This window comes from Prosopis cineraria, unplaced genomic scaffold, assembly GCF_029017545.1.
Source record: "Prosopis cineraria cultivar Desert tree isolate PC_DT_omini unplaced genomic scaffold, ASM2901754v1 PC850, whole genome shotgun sequence".
In the NCBI taxonomy this organism is placed as follows: domain Eukaryota; kingdom Viridiplantae; phylum Streptophyta; class Magnoliopsida; order Fabales; family Fabaceae; genus Prosopis; species Prosopis cineraria.
In genome coordinates this window covers 1-25,440 of record NW_026556175.1, presented here as the reverse complement: position 1 = coordinate 25,440, position 25,440 = coordinate 1, and the positions used below count along the sequence as shown (strand labels likewise).

Genomic DNA, 25,440 nt, shown 5'->3' with positions numbered 1-25,440 from the left:
TCACCGTCCCTGGCACTGCATGTTACTATAGCCAACCCTTGACCAAATTATTTGACAACTAACATGATTCAGCTACCAGAGGTAACTACCAAGTTCGCATCAGCATGCAGGCGCGGATCGGAGAAAATGTCTAAATGACACCCAGAAAAGTGTGCTGGAAGAGATTCTGCTATTCCCAGTCCGAAGATACATATATTAGAGAGTTCTCGAAAAAGGAAAGAAATTGCAAGTTCCTTACCTAACCAACCTTTTTCTTTTTTTTATTTTATTTTGGAATGAAACTTGAAACTATATCACTAACTCAAAAGGAGTACAAAGAACAGAAAACTACATCTAAAATCTCTCATCAACTACCCCCATCATAGGAATGGTGGTTTTTGATCAAAGACGTACAAATCATTATCATAAGAATGACAAGACCTAGCTAAATTATAAGCAATACAATCAGCATCCCTAATCAACCTTCCAAAACGATTCTTTTCCTCCTCTATGGTGCTGCATCGGACTAAAGTCAGAAACGGACAGAGAATTTTGGCAAATGGGGAGGGCTACAGGAGAAATAAACAGTTAAAAGATGAAACTGGTTTCGAACCAAGATATTGTCATAAGCAAGAGGATAAAACAAGGACACAACATTGACTATGATTATGTAAGAAGAAGCAAGCGGTACTAACATCACCGAGGCCCTTAATATTTGGTGGACTCTGGCAACCCCTACCTATATAGACACGATTCATTTTATGCTCCTAGCTTTCTGGAATCTGATCAAAAACAATGTACAGATGCATGGAATAGTTTTCTATAACTAAAGTGGTAGACAGAAGCACTGATTTCCAGGTAACGCTGAGCAGCCAGTACTTGCATACATCTTCATATAAGGAGGGACTCTGAAGAATATTAGGCCATAACCTTTAGTTATATTGATCAACGATAGGCCATCCTTTCATTACATTTTGATTACTCGAATAGCTGACTCCTTCAATGTCTTTTTACACCTATGTTCCAGCCAAATGAGGGAAGCTGAGACCAATCTGCCGCCTAATATGCTCTGGGATGAGCCTATTTATCACTTCAGGCGATTCTCCAGACAGCTGCAATTAGAATACCTCAATTCATGTTCATCGCAGTAAAGAAACTTGTTCGAGTATGTTACATTCAAGGGCAAGCTATAGTTAGTGATAAGAGAAACTTTACGTTGAAAAGACATTCACAAAGATGCATTATAAGGATGAATGGTAAACATGCAATTGCCTTGCATGTGTCACACGTAATAAAAGGAAATCAGCTACATACTTCCTGTTTGAAATTGAAAAGTGGCGGCAGAGGACGACCATTGGGTAGTTGGGCATTGGGCTCCCGGAGCTCATCAAAGAAAGGATGCGCACATGCTTGCAGCTGAAACAACAAAAACCATCACTGAGATTTGAGAATCAAGCGAATTTTAGAAGAGTAATTTAAATCAAAAGACGTGCCACGACCTGTTTGGATCTTTTATCTTTTACTTCTTTTTTTTTTTAATTTTTTCGCTTTTCCCCTTGAGAAGGGGAGGGAATAGTATGGGTTGTCCTACTCACCGCAGTGTAGCGAAGACTTGGCGAATATTGGAGAAGCCTTGATATAAGGTCGATTGCTTCTGGAGGCATTCGCTTGTGGAAAACCTGAACCATGGAAATAGCAATTAGCGCAATGCACCAAACACCAAAAACAAAGGAAGAAGAAGTTCCAAGAATATATCTTGCTTTTAACAGCCAATGTATGTCATGCATCATGTTAATCCTCAGAATCTGTAGGAGATAGTTTCACTTTATAAATTGATTTCACATTCAGTTTGACAGCTTCCCCCCCCCCCCCTCTTCATCTGCATTTTGAAAACCGCATTTCCAGCGTCGCATATCAAAAGAAAAATGGATGATCAAATAGCAAATGCCTTTACCTTGTGCCACGGATGAGCTTTAACCTGAGGGAATCTAAAATCTGTATAATTAGGGTTCATGCAACGAATTTCTTCTCGAGTTGGAGTGCCAAGAACCTACAAGAAGACACCCAAATAATGAATCACTCTAAAACTAGACCCACCCAACCATGGTGTCATCAACATAGAGACCAGGCTACCTTGATGATTTCAACAAGTTGGTCCACCTGATTTTCTCCTGGAAATAATGGCTAAAGAAACATTCAAAACTATCAGAAGTCAAATCAATATAACCAAAAATTCCAAATATGAAAAAATAAAAAATAAAAGGGAAAACAGCTCTTGAGTATAATATTACTAACCTGACCGAGAAGAAGCTCAGCAAGGACACAACCAGCTGACCAAATATCAATAGAAGTTGTGTATTCAGTTGCCCCAAATATTAGTTCTGGAGCTCGATAGTAACGTGAACATATGTATGAGATGTTTGATTCACCCTCGACCTGGTATTAGTTACAATTGATTAAATGAAATAAAATAATATAAAATATAAAACTATAGCAACCATACAATCCACAAGCCACGAACAGAACAACTCATTTCTCATACTTGTGCAATGTACAAGGGCCCCACCTAATTTATACACAACACAGCAATTTCATCATGTTGGTAAATGATTAAAGTACCAACAAGAATGCAAAAGTGATCCTGGCCGATAACCTTTCCCTCATTTACTGTTCTTATGACACGGAAAAAATGTCGGCTCGAATGTTCAGCCAAAAAAAAAAATGTAGGGTCAAGTTTTGTAGCAGCATTCACATTTCAATGGCCTTTTGCTCACAGGTCATCATCACATATTCACAGACATACTTAATTACAACTGCACAAACATACAAAGGTTAAAAGAGCTATGGTGACTGAGCAGCATATAAGATTTTATAACCTACCAGAACTTTTGCACTCCCAAAATCGCAAAGCTTAACTTGATGAGTGAGAGGATCAACCTACAAGCAGATATGCGATACATTTAGAATAACTGTGAGGGGAGCATCAAGGAGGTACATCTCAGAGATACATTTAGAATAACTGTGAGGGGAGCATCAAGGAGGTACATCTCAGAAATAACATACCAAAACATTTTGAGGTTTCACATCTCTATGGCAAACTCCTGGTACTGTATGGATGTATGCTAGTCCCCTAAAGATCTGAGCATCGTGTGCCAATTTTTATAAGAACAAGTATGAGCAATAAAAATAATTAAAAATAGACAGGTAACAAGGAAGAGTTCATACTTGATATGTATAGAGTTTCACATAGATGAGAGGCATCCTTTGGTTCATACTAGTATAGTGTTTTAGAACTCGGTACAGTGTTTCAGGGACGTATTCCATAACCAAATTGAGAAAAAGTTCATCTCTGCTTGTTGTAGAGAAGAAACAGTGCTTCAGGGAAATGACATTTGGGTGATCCATCAAGCGCATTAACTGCAGCTCACGGTTCTTGTACCGCCTGTCCTGCAAGACCTTCTTTATAGCCACAGCTTCCCCAGTCTCCAAACACTTTGCCTTTATTATGGGTCAAGGAGAGCACAAAATGACAGAGAGGAAGCAATATGAGATATTGGACAGCAGAAAAGGCTTATAAGAATAACTGATATCCAGAAATTGATCTACACAAACCTGGAAAACAATTCCAAATGAACCAGTGCCAACAATGCGTTCTGCCATGTAACTTATGGTCTACAAACGCATCAGAGGAGATCTTAGTACATATGTTATGAAGAAATGAAAAGGAAAAAAGAATCATGGTTTTTAAAAAAAAAAAGAATAGGAAAAAAAGGAAAATGTCAATCCACAAATATTATCATCAATTTTCAACTTTATCGAACTATTACCACGATATATCAATTCCTTCACAACTTTCAAGACCCAAAAATGAGGAACAAGTGATAAATCGTTGAAGGGAGAGGGGAAACAATTAGTACCGTACTACTGGAAATATTCTTGAACTTAAAGACTAACGTATTAACTTTAGATCCCCCCACTTGCAAAAGTAGTTCAGCCCATTCAAATAAGGAACTGAATAATTATTTAAAATAGGAATTATTAGGTCCAATCATTCATGCAATTGAAACAGACAAGTCGAGGATCGGCGATATATTTATTTCAAAAAATTGCGAGGTTCCGAACACATCCCACCTGCTTAGGTTCACCATTTTTCCCTCCAATTGTGGTGGAGATTATGTGGCCAGTGACTGCATCATTCCCCTCAAGGACTGTAGCTGACATTTCCTGAAATTTATAGCAAGAAATGGATTTTTTTTATTATTTTTGGTATAGCAATTCTCCAAATATAGAATTTAGTTTGCAAGATTCTTCTTGTTACAATGTTTATGAGAACCCATTTCAGTTTAGCTAACTGTTACATTTTACTCCTAGTTTCTCTGAAACAATCAATTTGGTTATTTCATTTGGCCAAAAAAAACATTCTCTTGATATGATATATAATGTGCGTAGTATGTGCCATAGATTTGGCATGGCATAGCCACCAATGGACATGCATAAACTCAGCTAACTGGTAGTCAATATTTTCAGCTCCTGCTGAATTGCTGCATGATTAACGTGAGATGCTGCAAAGAAACTTGGAGCAATATCTTGCCCAAAAAGAAAAAACAACAACAACAACAACAACAACAAAATAATAAGATAGAGTATTTAATCCTTGATCATAACTGAAGAAGCTTTGTATGATCAAATCAATGCTCAAGAATTAACGTTAGCTATTAGAATCAAATGAATACCAGAAAAATTCAGGCAGAATTCAGAAGACGAAGTTGAGGAAAGGGAAAGTATATAGATCACAAAGGGTGTATACAATGATAAATCTAAATCAGGTGTCAACAGGTCACAAGAAAGCATCACATACCAAAGAAATGCTTTCATATCAACTACGACAACAAACAGAAAGAATCTGAGGACATCGATTCGCTTAAGCAAGCTAAAACATTCTGAGGAACAATCCACGACAACGGTAAGAAACGGAAAGGGCACAAAAAGGTAGACCAATACCAAACAATTTGACAGGAGAGTGCTCTTACGGAAAACGTGAAAGTGAAGTAACAGGAGAGCAGACGGCAATATAAGGGTAGCATATTTAAGATTTTAGAAAAGGAACTGAAGATCTAACTGTAATTATACCGTATGATAGACAAGATATACAGAGCCAGCCCTAAAACAAAAAAATCACGGCAGAATTAAGGTTGAGAGAAAGAAAGCTGACTGAAAATTAACAAAAAGCTAAATTATCATACTCGAAAGACGGTAAAGAATTTTCTGGAAGAGGAAGAAGTAGGCGATTCGAGATTCAGGAACACATCGCCTCAAGGCTAAGACGGCACTACTCTCAGCTCAATATATTCTAAATAGTAAGTACCTAGTCAGAATCTCTCCTCCTCTATTATTTGTCAAGGGAAGAGAGCGTGAATAAATGTACAGGAATCTGCATTTTGCGCTCCTTTTGATTCCCTTCTTTTTCATCAGGACCATCAAACTAAAAGGCGCGCTAGCTGCATTTTAACAATAAGATCTCGACCTGAAGCATCAACTAAAACATGCCAGATAGAAAGAAAATCCAACCCCAATTTGTCTCTTCTCACAATCTCCTTTGGATAAAAAAATATTAATAATAACCATCACTCTTCAAGGAATCCGTGCAATCAGTCCGATCAGGAATCTCGCCGGCAAAAAGTCCCAGCGAGCTAGCTTTGTTCTCTGAACCAGCTTAAATCACCAATAATCAGTAGATCACTCGAACATCAGCTCATACCGAAGCTAGTTAGTTGCATGTGAGACAGCCAAAGAACCGGCAACCACCAGGGCAGGAAGGTAGAGATAGAGAGTATGACAACATGCGTTTCCATACAATGAGAATAATGCTTTAACATAAGTACCTTGTCATTCTCAGCTTGCGTTGGCAACGGATGTGAGGGTTGGGGAGCTGCCGCAGCCGCCAGCGGTTGGTGCTGGTGCGGCCCCAACGGCATGGAGGACATGAGACTACTGCACAAACACTCTCTTCCCTTCTCCCTCTCCCCCTCTCTCTTTCTCCCTTCTTTCCTCTGCTTCTCTCTCTTACCCTGTCAAATTTTCTCTCTCCTGTGAGTCAGAAGGGAATAGTGTTGTTGAGGGCCAGGCTTGGCTTTAGATTAGAAAGAGAAAAGAGAAAAAGAGTAGACGCACTCGAATGCAAGGAGCGTGGAAAACACGCCTCAATCACAGTGGTCTACCTGTCGCCACCTTTGTAACGACCACTGTAATCTGTGATCTGGTGTGGTTGAGTACGCGGGAAGATACTCTACAGCCTTGCATTGAAAATCAGAGAGAGACAAGGGTCACATGGAACCTCCCTTGAAAGAGCGTATTATTAGTCAGCAAAATTAAATGAACATGAAACAGAGAAAAATTAATTGATGAGTTTAGGAATAACCAAAGCACAACTTCTCTATTGAAAAACAAACAGATTAAACATGTTTTTTTCTACAGGCCAAAAGATTTGTACGTTTGTAGGTCAAAAATAAAAAAAGATTTTTATGTTTGTTTAATTTTTTTTACAAAGATTGTGAAATTTATTTATCTTGATGATCCTTCAATCTAATTATACATTTATCATTTTTCATAGAGTAATAAATAGTGACTCTGAAAGGCTAAGTCCTAATTAATCCAATAACCTTCTTTTGGGCTACACATTATGCTACTGCCAATGCCAATGGAATCTAAATATTTAAAAATAAAATAAAATAAAATGAATTGCACACCAACAACATCGTAGAGAATTGATGGCTGTTATAACAACTTCGTATTAGGATTTGTTTGTATATGAGATAAAAGAGTGAAAAGCCACACTTCCACCGAGTTATTTCGGTGATCATATTTATTAAAATTTGTTTGTATATATATATTAGAAACGAGAAAAATCACATTTCCACCGAGTTACTTGGGGAAACATATTTATTGAAATTTGTTTGTATATGTACGGGTAACGTGAAAACCACATTTTCGGCGAACACGTTACTTTTCATGTTTTTGCCGCATTTCCAAACACAACATTTGTTGGCTTCTTGAAACAAACTAAGAGGATAATTGCATCTCTAGTATAGTTTTGATAAATGTTCATATTAATTTAGTAGAGGTAAATATGTTACGAGTAAATTTGAAGTCTCTTGAAATTCAATGTAAAGTTCAAATGAAGCGGCCAAAGACTTATTACTTTTTGTCTTTCTTTAGTATATTTTTTCAGTATTGATATCATAAGGGAAGTTTTAAAAGAAGGGCTACATGCCCACTTTAATACGACATAAATGAAGGAATGACCTCGTAAGAAATAATATTAAAATAATTACGGTCAAGTTTCTTTATAAAACAAAATTAGAAATTTGATTCGTACTCATGGAAAAAGGGTTCGTTGCCATTTAAAATACATTTGGTAATCATTTAGTTGGTCTCGAGTTTAATACACAGGAATTAATTATTATATTTGACACTAGTTATGGAAACAGATTGAGTAAGCGTGATATGGATTGAAAAAGAAAATTTGAAATGGCATCCACAATGAAAGTTAAGTTTATGAGATTGAAAAAACATGTCGCAAAATAATTTTGGACTGGATATTATCCTGTCGGGGAAAGAAGCTGGGAGATCGTAGGAATAAAAATTGTCAAAAAAGTAAACATTTGGGAGAAAAATGACAGAATAGAAAGGCAAAAGGTGCCTAAGCCTTTGACAAGGTGCGCCTAGGTTGAGACCCCCAAAACCCAAAAGTAATTATTACTTTCCCCTATTGTAAACATAAGTGTCATAAATATTAATTTTTTAGAAAAAATGATAAATAAATATAAAAAAGAGTAAATAATAAATAAATGTAAAAAATATGGTGATTACTTTGAGATTTTAAACACTTATGTGACAGAATTTTGCAGCTCTGACCCAAAGCAAAATAATAATATAAAAAAACATACTCCCCCAATTTCAAAATAAACAGCTTTTAACAGTAATATACATATGAATAAAAATTTTATTCTCATAAAAATATATATTAATTTTTTATCTCTAGTTTCAATTTATGATGAACAAGAAAAATATCATAAATTTATAAACACAATAATATAGGTTAATAAATAAAAAAAATAAAAAAATTATAGATATTAAGTTACTTATATTTTGAATGAAGATTAGTTAAAAGAAAATTTTTGTATTTTGAACCAGAAGAGAGTGGTTGCTAATGCCTAAACTCAAGTTATTAATAATAAAAATAAAATTGTTAATATAAGATGAAACATTGTTGTTAATACAAGTATGTTCCCAATATTGACAACTTCAACAATTAACAACTTCAGTTTAAGTATGATCAAAATAATTGGTTATGAATTCAATTTAATCATGCAATATTAATAATCATGCTTTTTATATTAATAATATTATTTTTGTTATTGATAACCTTAGTTTAGGTTTAAACCATGCGTTTTATTATTTTGTAATGGGTCATTAACATAATTTTACAAAAAAAAAAATAATGATTGACAAGTTCTTGAGACTTCAGAGTAATTGTTATATTTTGTGATACTGTTCTGTGAGTTGGTTATTTATAAGGAATTTTTTTTTCATTTTTTTATTTTTTTATCTCTATTATTTGATAATTTTTCATTCTATTCTCATTAACTTAACAATTTTACCCACATTTTTGTCTCAAATATATATTTTAAGAAAAGTGACATGTATTTTTTAATATAATAATGACAAAAACCCACCTTAGCTGATTTATTCAATTTCCGTGAGTCAGGCAACAAAGTCTTGCATTCATGACAGAAGTAATAATTAAAATGGTGTAATGTGATGGAGGTAAAATGCGTTGTCATAGTGAGATGAAGCATCTTTGGAATTCTCGGGCTTCATTGCTTCATTTTTTGTTTTTGTTTTTGTTTTTGTTTTTGACCTTGAATGCTGCATTGCCTTGCACTTTGTTATTTGCGTCAATTACTCAATTATATATTTGAGAATATGGTTTTCTATTCATAGCAATGCTAGAATAAATTTCAACAACACGTAACATAAGGCCATACTTGTAATTGTTCAACAAAAAATGATCATGTTATTTAGGGTAGCCTAAATAGATGGTCTATCATAGTGTTAAGGTCTTAGAGCTTTAAAAAAGTGTAACTGTCATGAAAATCATGATGTGATTCCTTTAATATAAATCACATTTAGACTCATTTGTAAAATTGCAGTGATAAAAGCATCTAAATTAGTCTATTTGTTAGCTAATTATTTTGTGAAGCCCAATGATTGATAGAGACTTTTTAGATTTCAAGGATTGGATTTGTGAGTGGTATCACTCATTCAATAAGCATCTTATGTAATACAATAATAATTATAATTTAATCAAACAGCTATCAAAAATTTTAATATTAAAAAATTACTAAATCTCAAAATTTTAAAAGGTATAATGTATATAAAAAGTGTTTTGATGATGGAAATTATTTTTAATTTTTGAAAAATATATATCTTAATAATTTCTAAATATTGGTGAAATTTAAGAAGTATAATTGAGATATACTTATTGAGTACGTGAATTCACTAAATCAAGTCCACTCATTTTTTTAATAAAAAATCCTCTTTTTAAGTTTATGAGTGCACCGATGCATGAATTTTGTTTGGGCAACTTTTTTCTTTTATGTCTGCATTTTTTGTGTTAGTTGCCCTTCATGTTAATTCAAAAAATAAAACTAGATATTGGCCAATTTCTCCAAAGTCCTTTCGTATTTTATCCATTAAAATAGTAAAACATCACTTATTCATTTTTTTTTTCACATAAACTAAACTCCTTAAAATCTCCCCTATCTTCTCCTCCCCCTCTCATTATAAAAATCTAATCACTTTTCATTAAAAATGAAGAAATCAAAATCCAACGTCTAAAAAATAAAAAATAATATAAGAGTATATAAAATGTCTAATCAAAATTTTTAGTTATTTTGATAAAATAAACTACTTATAAGTATGCTCAATATAAAAAGTTTAATTCATACTCTTGTAAAGTTTAAAATATGATTTTTCTGAGTCTTTGGAATAAATTATTCCCGAGTCTCATACAATATATTTAATTACATGAATGAATCATGAAATTCATAGAATTACGCACAAATCGTAAGTCCTTAGAGTGTAAATAAATTATCAATACAATTATAAAAATACCCCTTATCCTTTAAGAAAGGAAAGTATCCCTCCACTAAGGGTGTTGGCTTCCCTCCTCGGCACCTCCGCTTAGGAGATTTGAAATGTCTAAATTTAATATTTTAAATTTTAAATTTTTTAAAATAAAAAATTATATAAATTTTCAAAAATTTAATAAATTTTTTTATTTGTCTATACATTCTAGATTTAATATAAATAGTTTATATTTAATATTAAATATTTTATAAATTAAATTTTCTAACATATTTAATATAAAACTTTTTAATAAATTTGTTCACATGTCTGGACAATTTAAATTTAATATAAAAAGTTTTAATAAATTTGTTCACTTACCTGAATAATTCAGATTTAATATAAATGGTTCATATTTAATATTAAATATTTTATAAATTGAGTTTTCAGATATATTTTGAGCAATCTAGGTTCAATATTAAATTTTTTATAATTTTTATAAATTAAATATAAACTATTTATATTAAATCTAAATTATTCAGACTGATAAATAGATTTATTAAAATTCATATAATTTTTTATTTTAAAACATATAAAATAAAAAAATAAAAAAATATTAAATTTAAATCGTTTAAATATAAATTCAGATTTAATAAGAGAGTAGGAGGAGAGGAGAGAAACCGAGTCCTCCACCATGGGCCGTCGTCGGCGATGAAACGGGAAACCAGTGCTGTGGCCCATCGAAAAGCCGACGGCTGGTAAACTACAGTGAGGAATGGTCATGGGGAGATTCGTAATTGTCAGTTTTCCTTAAAAAAAAAAAACATAAAATGCATATCAAGGTTTTCCAATGGGCTTTCACTTTTACGTAATTTTCATTGTGTTGGGCTCTAGTTGGCCCCTTTACCATCTCGCAACATTTGATGAGCTCTCTCAAGTCTCAACTGAACTCTCGCGCGAATATCCATATAGTCATCCAGTTCCGAAAACAAAAACACACTACAATATATCCATATCGTATCTACAATATTTTAAAAATATATACCTTCTAGTAAAAACATAACTAGATATTAAATATATGAAATGATATTTTACTAAACAAATCTTAAAATATTGATTTATCTAATTATTAATGTTCAAATGAATTAATTCGATCATTTTTACAATTAATTAGACGCATCTTTTATTATTTAGGGTCTAGAAGATGAATCATATTTTAATTAATGAATAGCTTTGTGAATGGTGCAGTTTTTATACTTTAGATTGATATTGATGATTATTAAAATTAGAATTATAGTAAAAAGCTTGTTAATATAAAAAATCATTCTAATTAACCGTATAAAAAATAAAAAAATAAAAAAGCAGACACTTGGAAATTGGAATCATTCATTGATTAAAAAAAGAGACCCCCAGCTTACAGTACTTGATGGACTGTGTTATACATAAAATGCATATATGATATATATCCAAGATCCACCTAGTCAAAGCTTTTGACTAATAGTAAGACCTTGTATAATAATCATAGTTGATTAAATAATTAAACCCCTAACCTTAAATACAGCCCTTGATTACTCAATTGCTGTTCTTGACCCAAAAAAAAACCAAAAATCACGGACGGACCAAATCAGTTCACAACCCTACAATTCTTTCTGATCTCACCCCGGGACCCAGTGAGAGGAGTGATACTGCTCATCTTCACCATAGCAGAAGCAAAGTCCCTGAAGAAGAGCGCACTGTTGGAACTGTAGGTCCTAACCAGAGCATCTTGAGAGCCACCATTGAAGAGCACTTGGTCCGAATGGAACAAGCCACGTCGAGCCACGAGGTCCTTATAGTAAGTGTTGTCAAATCTGTTCGGGGTAAAGTCAAGGGGTGCCAATTTGGTGTCCCCACCAGTTCTAGGACATGTGGCCCTTCTCGTGGCTGCAAAACTCCGGTCAATGTTCTTCTCGTTGTAGATGCGGTTCCTGAAGAAACTGCACTGTCCCTGACCTATGCTGTGGGCGCCGGAGAGCACCGTCATCTCCCGCGCGGTCAGACCTTTCGCGGCAAACATGGAGATCAGGGTCGACAGGTCCGACGACGGCCCAGGGATCTCGCTGTTCGCTTTGCTCTGGCTCGCCGTCCTTGCGTCCCTCCGGCCCAGAGGCACTGCCCATGAGGGTCCTCCTAGCTGCAACCCAACGACAAGGCACGATTATTGAGCGACAAAGACGTAATTTTTATAATTAAATTGTACAAAAATCTTATCCGGTTACTTATCTCTTACAAAATTTAAATAACGAACATTAATTTAAATATGCACCGACATTTAATTTATATTAGTCAAATTTATAGATGAAGTGTGACACATGAGAACATTAAATATTATATAAAGTTTTTTTTTGTATGTAAGTAAACAATTACCTTAATTAAATATTTGGGCATATAATTCATGATATGTCAAATTTTATAAGCAAAATAATAAATTGACTAAGAAAAAAAAATATTGAATTCATATAATTATTATATATCATATAAAGTTTCCTTAAAAAAAATTATGTGAATAAGTACAATTTATGGGGGAAAAAAGACCAAGTGATAGAGAAGACACATGCACGAAGGATATATGAGTATGACATATTCTTAAGTTACGTTGCGTGTTAGATTTTGGAGGACCCACTCTAACGGAAATATAATTAAAATATAATTAATTTTAAAAAAGAAAGAAAAAGAAAAGTGACGATGGCAAGTGCGGAACAAAGCTCATACAGATGGAAAATGTAAGGGAAAGAACAAACACCAGTTAGATACTTGTAATGTGCTGTGAAAATGACCTGAACGTACTGGAATCCACCGATATTAATATTGTAAGATCACCATTCATTGAATCCTCAGCCAAACTTTTAATTTAATCATACTCAATCCATTTTTTATTTTAAATTAATAGATAGACCTTTTATGCACCCATCGTCCTTCCACGTCATCATCATGATCTGAAAGAAAATTTCGACATATTGTGCATGGATTTTACATGCATGCAGATAAAGGCTACAGCTACATATTGTTGTATAAAATAATTCATATATTCAATTTATCCAATAAGTATTATTAATTACCAGAAATACACCCTCTCGTGCAGCGAGTGCCAAGATATCAGCGCAAGACACAGTGCCCTTGCAGGCAGCTTCGACGTTGGTTTTGATAGCATCGATCACTTCATAGCCTCTTGCCGACAGGTTGGGTCCGGCGTTTTTCTCTCCGGTGAAGCTTCCTGTGTCGTCTAGTAGGATTCCGGCATCGCAGCCCTGAAGAAGTAAATTAAATCAGTATCAATATAATGTTAACATGAAAGCGTTGATATATGATAAAGAAGATGCTTGGTTGATTACATTTACAAAGCAGTCGTGGAAAAACAGGCGGAGGATGGAGGCGCCGAGACGGGCTTCTCTGGCGAGAGCCTTCCTCATTGTGCTGCGAACGATGGCCTGAAGGTTAGGGCAAGATCTGGCGTAGAAGTTGGGAGAGAGCTGAGCATTGGAAGAAGAAGCCAAGAGAGAAAGGATTGAGAGAGCAAGAAAGAAGAAATGTGTGAGGGAAGCCATAGCTGGAGCTCGAAAACTGATAAGAAGAGAAAAGAGAGAAGATGAAGATTTGAGTGTGAGCAAGGGATAGAAGGAATAGATATATTTATAGGAGAACAGTGTCAAAGTTGCGTGCTGCTTCCACGCGGTTTCGCTTCCTGTGCTATCTGAGAGAGCGAGCCAAAAGCAAGAAGGCTGCTGATAGATAATGTCAAAAGAAGGCCTTTTTCTAAACAAAAAATATTAAATATTCTTTTTAAAATAATATAACTTTTAATTTGTATCTTTTCAATCACCCATTCAATTTCAATTCAATTCAACTTAATATTTATAATTTATTGTGTTAAAAAATTATAGAAATTGAGTGATATTAAATTAAAAAAATTATACTCTCTTCGTTTAAAAATATAAGGTATTTTTAATCGAATTTCACTTTTAATAAAATAATTACCTACTTTTTAACTAACCCTATCTTTTCATATTTACCCCTATTAAACACCCTATACTAAATACAAAGTCATTAACAATAGAGACATTTTAAAAAAATAATGATTATATTTTAAAAGATTAAAAATGCCTTACATTTTTAAACATCAAACTCTTTAAACATTTTAAACGGAGGGAGTAAGAATTAAGTTATTTCAAACCAAGAAATTTCAAAATGGAGTTGTATCAAATCAAAATTTAAAAATTAAATAATAATAATCAAGAAGAAGTTGAGAACAAAATTATATATATATATATATATATTTCTTTCTTTAAAACAAAGTAGGTTGCTGACGCATTAATTAAACCATGACCGCTGGATTTAAGTGTGGATGAGTTTGTGAGTAGACCCTACAGTTACATTTGGGCTTGCTTCTAATCTAATCTCACGTTTGGTACGGCGAGAAATATATGACGGGGTAGTATATTATTAAAATATATTATTAAATTACTTTTGTGTCTTTTCCACCGCCTCCTATCTCTCATAGCTAACTATGGAGAAAGAGAAATTTGAGAAAACAACGAAAATTAGATTCAATTAAAAATTATTTAAGTGAGTCTCTCGCTTTTTCCTTATTATAAAAATCGTGATGCTCACTTTTAAAACGTTTGTAATCTGCTAGCTTTTCCTAAACATATTAAGAGTAACATTTTCATATAATTCACACGAAAGGAAGCTTATCAAATCGTGATGCTCACTTTTAAAACGTTTGTAATCTGCTGGTTTTTCCTAAACATATTAAGAGTAACTTTTTCATATAATTCACACGAAAGGAAGCTTGTCAAATTTGACTGGTTGACTCTTCAATGTAGAAAGCAAATTAAGATAATAAAAATAAATTTAAAAAGATGCACACATGATCCTTCAGCCTTCTGGGTTCATTGCTTCATGCTTTATTTGGAAAAGCGTGATCTTATTAATTAGGTGTGAAGATTTTCTTCATGTAACACGCTAAAGTCTAAACTATATATAATCCAATTAATTGCCAGAGCAGGTTTTAATTTTATTATATATAATATATGATTATCACATGGTAGCAAAGAAATTAGGATAAGTTAGCTGGATGAGGAAGACGTTTTCATTAATATACGTGTATAAAACTTAGCCTATACCCCCTTTGTTAATCTTATATTTTCTACACATGCATACACATTGTGTGTATTAAATTATGAGACACTTTGCAAAATAAAATCATTGTTTTACACTTTTTCACTTGTCATAATATAAATTAAAGGGTTAAATATCCATTTGACTTCTAAACTATATGTTTAGGAGTATATGGGATTTTAAACTTATTTTTTATTCAACACTCCTTCTATCATTAACAAAAGTTAACTTTAATGATTAGTTAATCATAAAATAACAGAAAAGGACTTCCAAAATTATGGAAATGACCAAGAAAATTTTCTTGGTCATTTTCTGTGTTTTTTTTGTCATTGTTTGTAATTTTTAGATCTTGGATTAAGGTTCAATTTTGTCCATATACTTATTTTTTTTAAAGCACTGAGCACCTTATATTTTTAAGTGAAATAATTTTATCTTCAAATTATTTTTTGAAGGAGCAAAGATCCCCTTCCACTAATTAACTATTAATTTTTTTGTTAATCATCTCTCCATTTTTTTTCTTGTTAAATCACTTTTTTGCAGCATATTAATGAAATAAGTGATATCTTCTAATATTAATGGTTGATTAATGAAAGGTGGTTTTTGCTCCTTTGAAAAATAATTCAAGGATAAAATTATTTTACTTAAGAATATAGAGTGCTCAACGCTTTTAAAAAATAAGTATAAAGGTAAAATTGAACCTTAACCCTTAAATCTTTTGTTGTAATTTTCTTGATTTTTTCCTAACAATTCTTGTCAACTAACAATCAAAATTAACTTTTGTTAAAGGTAAAGATTACATTATACTATTTTTAAAAATTAAGAGAAAGTATTGCATAAAAAATGAGTTTAGGATCCTGTACATTTATTAACCTATAATTTAAGAGTTAAATTATCCTTTAACCCTAAATTAAATAATTTAGTTACATGATGAAAACAATTATTCAGAAATAAAATGACCCGCGAGTCTAAGCTAAATATAAAATTTTAAATGATTTTAAGAAAAAAAAGAGAAGTAATTTTTAGTTTTAAAAATTAATGGAAAAATGCTTGAAAAACGCCTTCTAAAATTTAGGATTGCCCCTTTGTTGATAATTTCAAGCGACTACTATTTTCCAGATGGGAAGTAAAAATTGGTCAATGAAAGAGTCTTTTTAAAAAATATATAAGAAAAGATGTTTTAGATAGATCTCTTTCCTTTTTTTTTTTTTTACAATTTCCCTTGATAATCCTTTTTATTTTTAAACAAAATTGTATATTTATTTTATTTAGATGTTATTTGTAGCTTTCTTATTCTATGTTGGATAACTTTTTTTTTTTTATATTTTTGTTTCATTCCCTTGAGTTCATTATTTTGAACTGTGCATGTATTGCCGTGAGCTAACCTGAAAACGATGGCTCCTTCAAAAATTAGCCAACGATGGCCATTCATGAATGCACTTATATAAGCCGCAGCTAAAGTTGAAAAAAATAATTGCTTGAATACGCCTTGTAAATAATTCAAGGAACATGACAAATATAGGAACCAGTAAAGGTACTAAAGAAGCAAAAGTAAACTTTATCTGTACACGAGTAAACTTCCCTTCTCCTCTTGCTGTTCACATGATCTTTGACTTATATATAATCCTTCTTTAAATTTTGCAGGACATTTGTCTATTAGAAATGGGAGATTATTATACATGTTTAAAAATCTCAACGTCAATAAAATCGGATTTTATTGAAGAATAAAAATGCTTTTAATCCTTGTCATGCCTAGTTTCACGCCTACGTACATTAAAAAAAATATAATGAGATACAAAGGAAATGTAAATGTAAACATCTATGAGATGTACGCTTCATTATCATGTTCATTATCTCTTTTCTTGTTCTCCTCTTCATGAATATATTAAAGGGATCTATATATAGTAGAATCCAGTATGCGCAGCTGTAGAACTGTAACTTTGGGAGTTAAAAACCCCTTTTAAAAATTTCAAGTCAACGAAACACGTCTCAATATTAAAAGTGGGGAATAGTACGTCTCCCTGCTTTTCGTCAACTTGTTTGCCTGTCTGTCACTGGTGGCGGCCAAGTTGATGACCGATATAAAAAAATTGAAAAACAATCATACTCACACGTGAATCGCTTACAGCTTAACCCGATTTTAATTGTTTTGTACATTATATATAAAAAAAAAAAACAAGAAGAAGAAGAAGCTAAGGATGAATTTCATTTCAACTTATTTATGTTTGATATATACTAATCACAGATAACCATGTCGATGCATTGATGTTATGCTGCCCCGCATGTATCTAATTGATAGATACATTGATATTTGATGATAGAGAAAGAGAAATTGATTCGCTATCTAATAATGCAAATATCGTTGAGAATTAAATAGACATCGCAATACTGATGGCATATCCTGATGTACTAATAATTCATGATTGATTAGTTCACAAAAATACAGAGCAAGCCAAAATGATTGGATGAGAAGATGAGTCAATTTATTTGTCTAATGACTTTATCTTTGCCACATCTGTTTCTTGAGACCATCAGCTGGCTTGCCGGTCCCCATGCTCATATTTTATTTTAAACGTGATGTACGTCACATATTTTTAAATTTTTAAATTATTTTAATTTCTTTTTAAAAAGTCAATAATAACGAGACTTATCTTGTTTGGTGATCTGGTTATATGAATAATAGGATAACATTTAATAGATTAAGTTTATTTTGTAATAACATTTAATTCCATTTAGTAATATACTTCCTCTGTATATAGGTATTTTTAACCAAGTCTTGCATATCAATAAATATTTATTATTTAGTTGAACTCATATAAGAACATAATTTTACCCTTAATAATATCATAATAGTAGTAGGAAAAATATACAATTAATGATATATTTTATTTTTCAAGGTAATGGTAAAATTGTCTAATTATTTAAAAATGTCATTATCACCTCTCATGTTTAGAGATAAAATAAGTTTTTAAAAATATCTTGTATATAAGAATGGAGGGAGTATTTAATATTTTTTTGCGCATCATGTTTTTCTTCTACTTAACTAAACATAAGCAGAGAAAACTATTTCTTAAATTTTCTTGTCTCTTCATTTCCTTTCTCTACCTGACCAAGGATTAATATTTATGAATATATCTATAATACACACAGACACAGACTCATGTAATTTGCATTGTTCTGGGCTCTTGTCTCCCGTACCACTGGGGAAATGACCTCGATCATAATTCATGCCAATATCCATATAGTCTTAACAAAAAATAAAAACGCGCGCGCATACATACATACATACATACATACATACATACATACATACATATATATACATATAAAGAATGTTCTAAACGAAAACAAAGCATATAGTAGTCAAGCTTACGACTAATCCTAACACCTTTTATATACAATATTTTTGAAAATATTATTTTTTGGTGACAAATCATCCCGCATTCAAAATTAACCACATCCTTCTTCAATTAGTTAATATTTGAGTTGGATTGTGCTATATATAGTAGCTCTTTTAAAAATTTATTTTTTAAAAAAATTAATCATTTGCTTCTTGAAATATTGATCCAATTATAATTTTGTTCTTAAATTTTAACTTGTTATAATTTGGTTTATATAATTTTGACTTGGTCATAACTTAATTCTTCAACTTTGAACAACTGAATCCCTATAGTTTTCACCTTTTAAAATATTATATTGATCTTTATGTTTTAAAAAATAAAATTATAAAGATTAACATTATATTAAAATTTACAAATAATATTTTAAATTACTAAATGTAATGACCTCTATCATTATCCCACAATATACTCCTTGATTAATGTTCTTATCCAAAGAGCCAACCAAAGTTTATGTAACCTTTAAACTAATAAACTGGACTTGGTATCCCACGCATGGTCAATATGAAATTCAGAGTAATTAAGTTAAATGAAAATGAGTAAGGAAAATCATTATTACATTGAAATTTGAAGCAACAGGGTAAAAGAAACAACTCTAGGTCTCATTGTGCCATCTCGTCATGGCTAACAACATTGAACCACATTTGCTGCGATGAAGAGTATAGAAGCTACTCGCTAAGGCCAACTCCCTTTTGACATGCTTGCTGTGGCCAACGACTACCTTTATCATGGTGAGCCTTGTGCCAGCAGACTCACTTGATAGCATGCTCCTAATTATTCTTCATATTCCCAAACCTTACTACATAGACATCTTATTAATATGAAACCAAAGCCCATCTATTCAAAATAAGTAACTAAGCTATTAGATTTGACTTCAAGCCCTTTCAATGCAAGGTGAGGATCCTAGGTCACTATGTGCTAACTTGAGTCCTAAAATCCTTTGCACAATAAGAGTGCCTTACCTCTTAATTCCAGTACCTTCATACACAAAAGTATACTCTTGCATAAATGTTCTACTTCTTAATATAATAAGCCATACAAGCTCTACAATTTGGCATAGCACTTACATATTTACATGGTTGGCTTCCCTCTTAAAAATGGAGGCCAACGACCATAAAATTGTCCAAGTTGAAAAACTAACAATCTCATTACACAATAAATAAATTAGAGATATCACAAATTATCCTCTAGTTCTTAGGCATATAAGCCTCTCCTTTTCCCTTCACCTTCTTGTCCTTTGGAAAACATTAAGTAACGAGAGTGAGATCTAACAATCTCAATAATTAAGAAACTTAAAGAGAGCATATTAAAGTGTGACAATTACATTTAGAACAACCAATAACATAAATAAGCACATCATTTCATGAAACACACTTTACACAAGTATCATGCTCCTGATTATGTAACCACATTATATTCCTCCTCATATCATCTGATAGAACTCATGAGCTATTAGACCATATAGGCCTAGTTTATATGACTAAGACTAGCTCCGCTATCCAATTGTGAGGGGTTATTTAGCTAAAAGATCCCACACTCACTCTCAGAATAATGAGTTTCCCTTACTCAAATTATAAGGTGTCATAAATTGCCCGACCCATACTATCCAGTTTAGAATTACTGATACTAAGCATCGTGTTCAACTCTTGCCATACTTGTAGGCAGTAGGCAATACTAAGAACATTAGTAAATATGTTTGCCAATTACTATGACAAACTCAGTGAAGGTTACATCACATGGATTTTCTCTAAGTCTAGCCCTCAGCTATCTAGAGTGAACTCCCACCCATCACGTGCATGTTCACATATCATTATGTAAATTACTTATACATAACACTATACAGCATACTACAATTCAAGAACTATGATAACAAGTATTATACCATCATAATCATGTCTTAATTTCACTCATGCTAAACAACTTATACAAATTATACATGCTTAGTACTCAACAATCATTTCATGACTTCATAACCAATCCAGGTCCAACCTTCTAGCACAAGTTTCTTAACATCACTACATCTTACATAAATATGCTTTAATTACAATGTCATTCCAATATCATAATTCATAGCACGTAATCATAATAAGTCCATGTTACACATTAATCACATTAATAACAAATCTAAATGATGATATTGAGGACACAATTACATATGATCATAAGTTTCAGTTACCTCAACTCTTGGGTTTTACCACCCCAAGAGTGCAACTTTGGATTTTGGAGCAAGCTACCCACCAACTCAAGCTCTGGAGTACTATACTATACACATAAAGCCATAAAAACAACATTAATAACTAACTATTATTAATTAATTATCAATCATGATTAAGGCTTAATCTATTGCTAAGAGTAATTAAGCCTATTTAATTCCAAAACTAATTTCCATTAGCTTGTTAACCTACATCAAGCCTAATAATCATTGCCAATACCTTGCCTTAGCTTAAACTTAATTTCTTAACATTAAGGTTAATTCTAAGCCCCTCATTAATGGCATTAATTGCTGTCAACTACTAAAACTTAGGTGATGAACCATTAAATAATAATAATCACTTTCATTAATAACCTAAAAAGTTGCTATAACTCAACTTTAGTTTTGATTCTCCTCCTTATAGAGACAAAACCACTAAAATGCATAGAAGAAGGGAGGAGAAGAGTGTCTGAGACTTATCCAAGGCCTTGTATGCTTCAAACTACTTTCTAGAGCCTTAAGAATGAAACCCTATCAAAACTTCTCAGCCTCTGACAACTAACACCTTTAAAACTCAATTCAAAATGAAGTTTGATCGTCTTTTATGAACTTTTAAATTTTGGCATGCTCACAGCAGCAAGGAGCATTGTTTGCTATAAGGGAATAGTCTAAAATGGGCAACTTCACTAATCCTAAGATTTGGGCCCAAATCTAGCCTAACAATCTTTTAAACCCAAATTCAAATCTCCTTAGGGGTCCAACAGGCGTAAATGGCCGTTCAAACTCAATAACCAACCCCTAGTTAACCTAATTAATCAATTAAACCTTTTTATTAATTAATTTACTCCCTAATTAATTCTTGGGATGTTACACTAAACCCTTTTAATCATAAATATTATAAAGATTAAAATTTTAAAATAATTTTAATATTTACAATATTATTTTTTAAAATATAAGTCTTTAATATTTAAATATTTAAAATTATAAGGACTAATTTGCAAGAATCAAAGTTAATGGATTGAGTTACAAACATGTTAAAATTGTAAAAACTAAATAATAATGAGCAAGTTAAAAGTTTTTAGAGGGAAGGGGAGGGGAAATGCCTCCTGCCCTCATTGGATAGAAAAATTTGGAGGGGAGGGAGCTAAATTTAACCCTCCCCTCCCCTCATATTGGTCCCTTTCAATTAGGATTTTTTAGAAGGGAGCTAAATATCTTGATTTATTTGCCTTTATTGGTTATCTTATATTTCATAAAAGCCCATTGTTAAAAAAAATAAAATAACTCCCACGCTTCGTCTTGCCATGGATCTTTGCTTTGTTACTTTTAAAACCTACACAGACTGCGTATTCTCTAGCAAGTATTGTCCATGGTTCATCCAGGTCTTCATGTAGATGAGAGCTTTACTTTGTTTTACTCTCCATTTGCATGTAGGCCTGTGAGAAATTGCAATATATATTTTATTATTTCTAGTCAGGCTCTCCGCGATCATTTACTTTAGGTATATTTTTTATTTTTTATTGGTGTTGAATTTATTTTTCATTGCGGTTGACATTAGATTTAACATGAACTAACTCATTGCAATTGATAGAAGAATTAGATTTTTTTATGGTGTAAATTAATTTATATAAGATAGAAGTAAAAGAAAAGAGCTAATATATGTGAGTAAATAGTAAATTAGCTTAGTCATTACCTCCCCTCCCCTCAAACAAAACTAAATAAGATAACATAAAAACCTCCTCTCCTCCCCTCCGCTCCATCCCTTCCCCTCAAACTAAATATAACTTTATGAATTAAGTTATAATTGAGTTAATTTTATAATGATTAAATGATTAATTTTTTCTTTAATTTATTAAAAATAGCTTCGGTTGAGACGGAGCATTTTCCCTTGATCCTTTTTATATGACATATGTTGGAAGAGAATTGATACTCCTTTTTACAAGTCACTGATAGAGTATTTGTTATATATTTTTTTTTCAATGTTGCTCCTATTGAAAGTCTTCCTGAAAAATATTAGATAAAGCAATTTTTTTCATTATCTTTTTCAATGCATGGGTTTAATTATCAAAGTTGAAAATCATTTTTAATTTTAGATAAAGTTAATAGTTCAATCATCTCTCCTCAGTGCTGGCAGAGCATATAAGGGTCCTATAAAATTAAAGGATGGAGCAAAGTATTCCTTACTAGAGGCATCATAATTAAGTATTAAAATATAAAAAACGATATTCTATTAATAATCCTTAAAATATTGATTTATTTAACGATTCATGTTAAATGAATCAATTTGATTTTTAATCAAGTAGAAGACGTTTATAACGCAAAGACAGACTTAACAAAGAATGCTTGAATGGATAAAGTAGAACAATTTTGTCAAAAGATAAAAAAGCAGACACTGGAAATCATATATCATTCGTTGATAATTAAAAAGGGACCCACAGCTCACAGCACTTGATGAAACTATATCATGCAGACAAATACACATATCCAAGATCCATCTCGTCAAAGCTTATGACAAATAATAAGACCTTGTATAATAATCACAATTGATTAATCTAAACCCTCTAACCTTACGCCTTGATTACTCAAAAGCCGTTACCCCAAACAAACCAAAAATCATCACGGCGACGACCAAAATCAATTCACAACCCTGCAATTCTTTCTGATCTCACCCGGGACCCAGTGAGAGGAGTGATACTGCTCATCTCACCATAGCAGAAGCAAAGTCCCTGAAGAAGAGCGCACTATTGGTGCTGTAGTCCTAACCCGAGCATCTTGAGAGCCACCATTGAAGAGCACTTGGTCTGAGTGGAACAAGCCACGTTGAGCCACAAGGTCCTTATAGTAATTGTTGTCAAATGTGTTTGGGGTAGGGTCAAGGGGGGCCAGGTTGGTGTCCCCACCAGTTCTAGGACATGTGGCCCTTCTGGTGGTGGCAAAACTTGGTCGATGTTCTTCTCGTTGTAGATGCGGTCCCTGAAGAAATTGCATTGTCCCTGACCTATGCTGTGGGCGCCGGAGAGCACCGTCATCTCCGGGCGGTCAGACCTTTCACGGCGAACATGGAGATCAGGGTCGACAGGTCCGACGACGGCCCCGGGATCTCGCTGTTCGCTTTGCTCTGGCTCGCCGTCCTTGCGTCCCTCCGGCCCAGGGCACTGCCCATGAGGTCCTCCTAGCTGTATCATACAACGACACAATACACAATTATTATTGAGTGACCGCGTCTAGATTTTTTTAATTAAAGGCGCACCGAAATCTATCCTCTTAGAACACATCATCTTATCTTTTACAAAATTTAAACAATGAATATTTATTTAATTTTTTGGCAAAAAATATTTATTCAAATTTGCACCGACATTTTCTCGCCATTAGTTAACTTGTTATTGTATTGAAGAAGTGTAACGCATGAAGACAGAAAAATATAAACATCATAAACCGTGTTTTGTATGTTAAAGAAACTACTTTTAAGTGTAAGTGCATATCACTCTTGGTTATGTCCTATTTTATTAGTAAAATAATAAGATTCATGATAATATCGTTGGACAAAATAAAAGCATGATATCATCAATAACAAACATCACAACGAATATATATATATATATATAATTATTTAAAATGAAATTTCCGCTAAGAAAAAAATTATTTAGACAGGGAAAGTGAGCAAAGCGTGAAAGCAAGGTACTTTGTAATGCGCTGTGAAAATGACTTGATAATGTACTGTAATCCGCCGATGTACATCACATTCATTGAATTCTCAACCAAACTTATGTTAAATCATTGTATTTAAGCCATTTTTTGTTTTGAATATATTAGTATAATGTTATGCACAAATCGTCTTTCCCATCACAATCAGACAGAAATTTTTTGACCCGGTACAGGTCTCTGTAATTATTAATTAATCATTATAAGTCTATCTCGCGCATATGGATTATTTTACATGCATGCGGTAAAGGTCACATAATCAATGCACAGTATATTATAAAATAATTAACATATTCAAGTTGGGAAACAAATATGCAATAAGCAAATTAAAATAAGCAGTATCATGGAAAAGATTAAGTAATAATATAATTACCAGTGATACACCGTCTCGTGCAGCAAGTGCCAAGATATCAGCGCAAGACACAGTGCCCTTGCAGGCAGCTTCGACGTTGGTTTTGATAGCATCGATCAATTCATAGCCTCTTGCCGACAGGTTGGGCCCGGCGTTTTTCTCTCCGGTGAAGCTTCCGGTGTCGTCCAGTAGGATTCCGGCGTCGCAACCCTGAAGAAGTAAAACTGATCAGTATCAATTTAATATTAACATGAACTTAAGAGTGTTGACATGTGAGAGAAGAGGTGTGATTGATTATACATTGACGAAGCAGTCATGGAAGAAGAGGCGGAGGATGGAGCGGCGCTAGGCGGGCTTCTCTGGCGAGAGCCTGCTCATTGTGCTGCGCGAATGATGGTCTGAGGTTAGGGCAAGAATCTGGCGTAGAAGTTGGGAGAGAGCTGAGCATTGGAAGAAGTAGCCAAGAGAGAAGGACAGAGAGAGCAATGAAGAGAAGGGTGAGGGAAGCCATAGCTGGAGCTCGAAACTGAAAAGAA

At 32.9% G+C, this 25,440-nt stretch overlaps 2 protein-coding genes and 1 pseudogene across 3 annotated transcripts; all 3 read right to left on the bottom strand.

The window, feature by feature from the left end:
- Positions 1-549: 549 nt before the first annotated feature.
- LOC129298563 (shaggy-related protein kinase zeta) lies at positions 550-6,079 on the bottom strand. 2 transcript variants are annotated; one of them, XM_054936984.1, is made up of 12 exons: positions 5,862-6,079; positions 4,111-4,203; positions 3,592-3,651; positions 3,205-3,477; positions 3,043-3,117; positions 2,860-2,916; positions 2,275-2,415; positions 2,113-2,163; positions 1,934-2,029; positions 1,575-1,658; positions 1,294-1,395; positions 550-1,091 (listed from the first exon to the last, which is right to left on the bottom strand). In XM_054936984.1, exons 1-12 carry the CDS (start codon positions 5,961-5,963, stop codon positions 996-998), a joined length of 1,230 nt encoding a protein of 409 aa, XP_054792959.1. In that variant the 5' UTR covers positions 5,964-6,079; the 3' UTR covers positions 550-995. The 2 variants fall into 2 exon arrangements, with proteins under 2 accessions (XP_054792959.1, XP_054792961.1); XM_054936986.1 differs by lacking the exon at positions 5,862-6,079 and adding an exon at positions 5,345-5,810.
- Positions 6,080-11,476: 5,397 nt separating this feature from the next.
- Positions 11,477-13,759, bottom strand: LOC129298560 (peroxidase P7-like). Its single transcript, XM_054936981.1, has 3 exons — positions 13,479-13,759; positions 13,206-13,394; positions 11,477-12,280 (listed from the first exon to the last, which is right to left on the bottom strand). The coding sequence occupies exons 1-3, from the start codon at positions 13,689-13,691 to the stop codon at positions 11,732-11,734; spliced, it is 951 nt and encodes a 316-aa protein (XP_054792956.1). The 5' UTR covers positions 13,692-13,759; the 3' UTR covers positions 11,477-11,731.
- A 9,725-nt stretch (positions 13,760-23,484) lies between these two features.
- LOC129298561 (peroxidase 52-like) lies at positions 23,485-25,415 on the bottom strand (annotated as a pseudogene).
- Between the last annotated feature and the right edge of the window lie 25 nt (positions 25,416-25,440).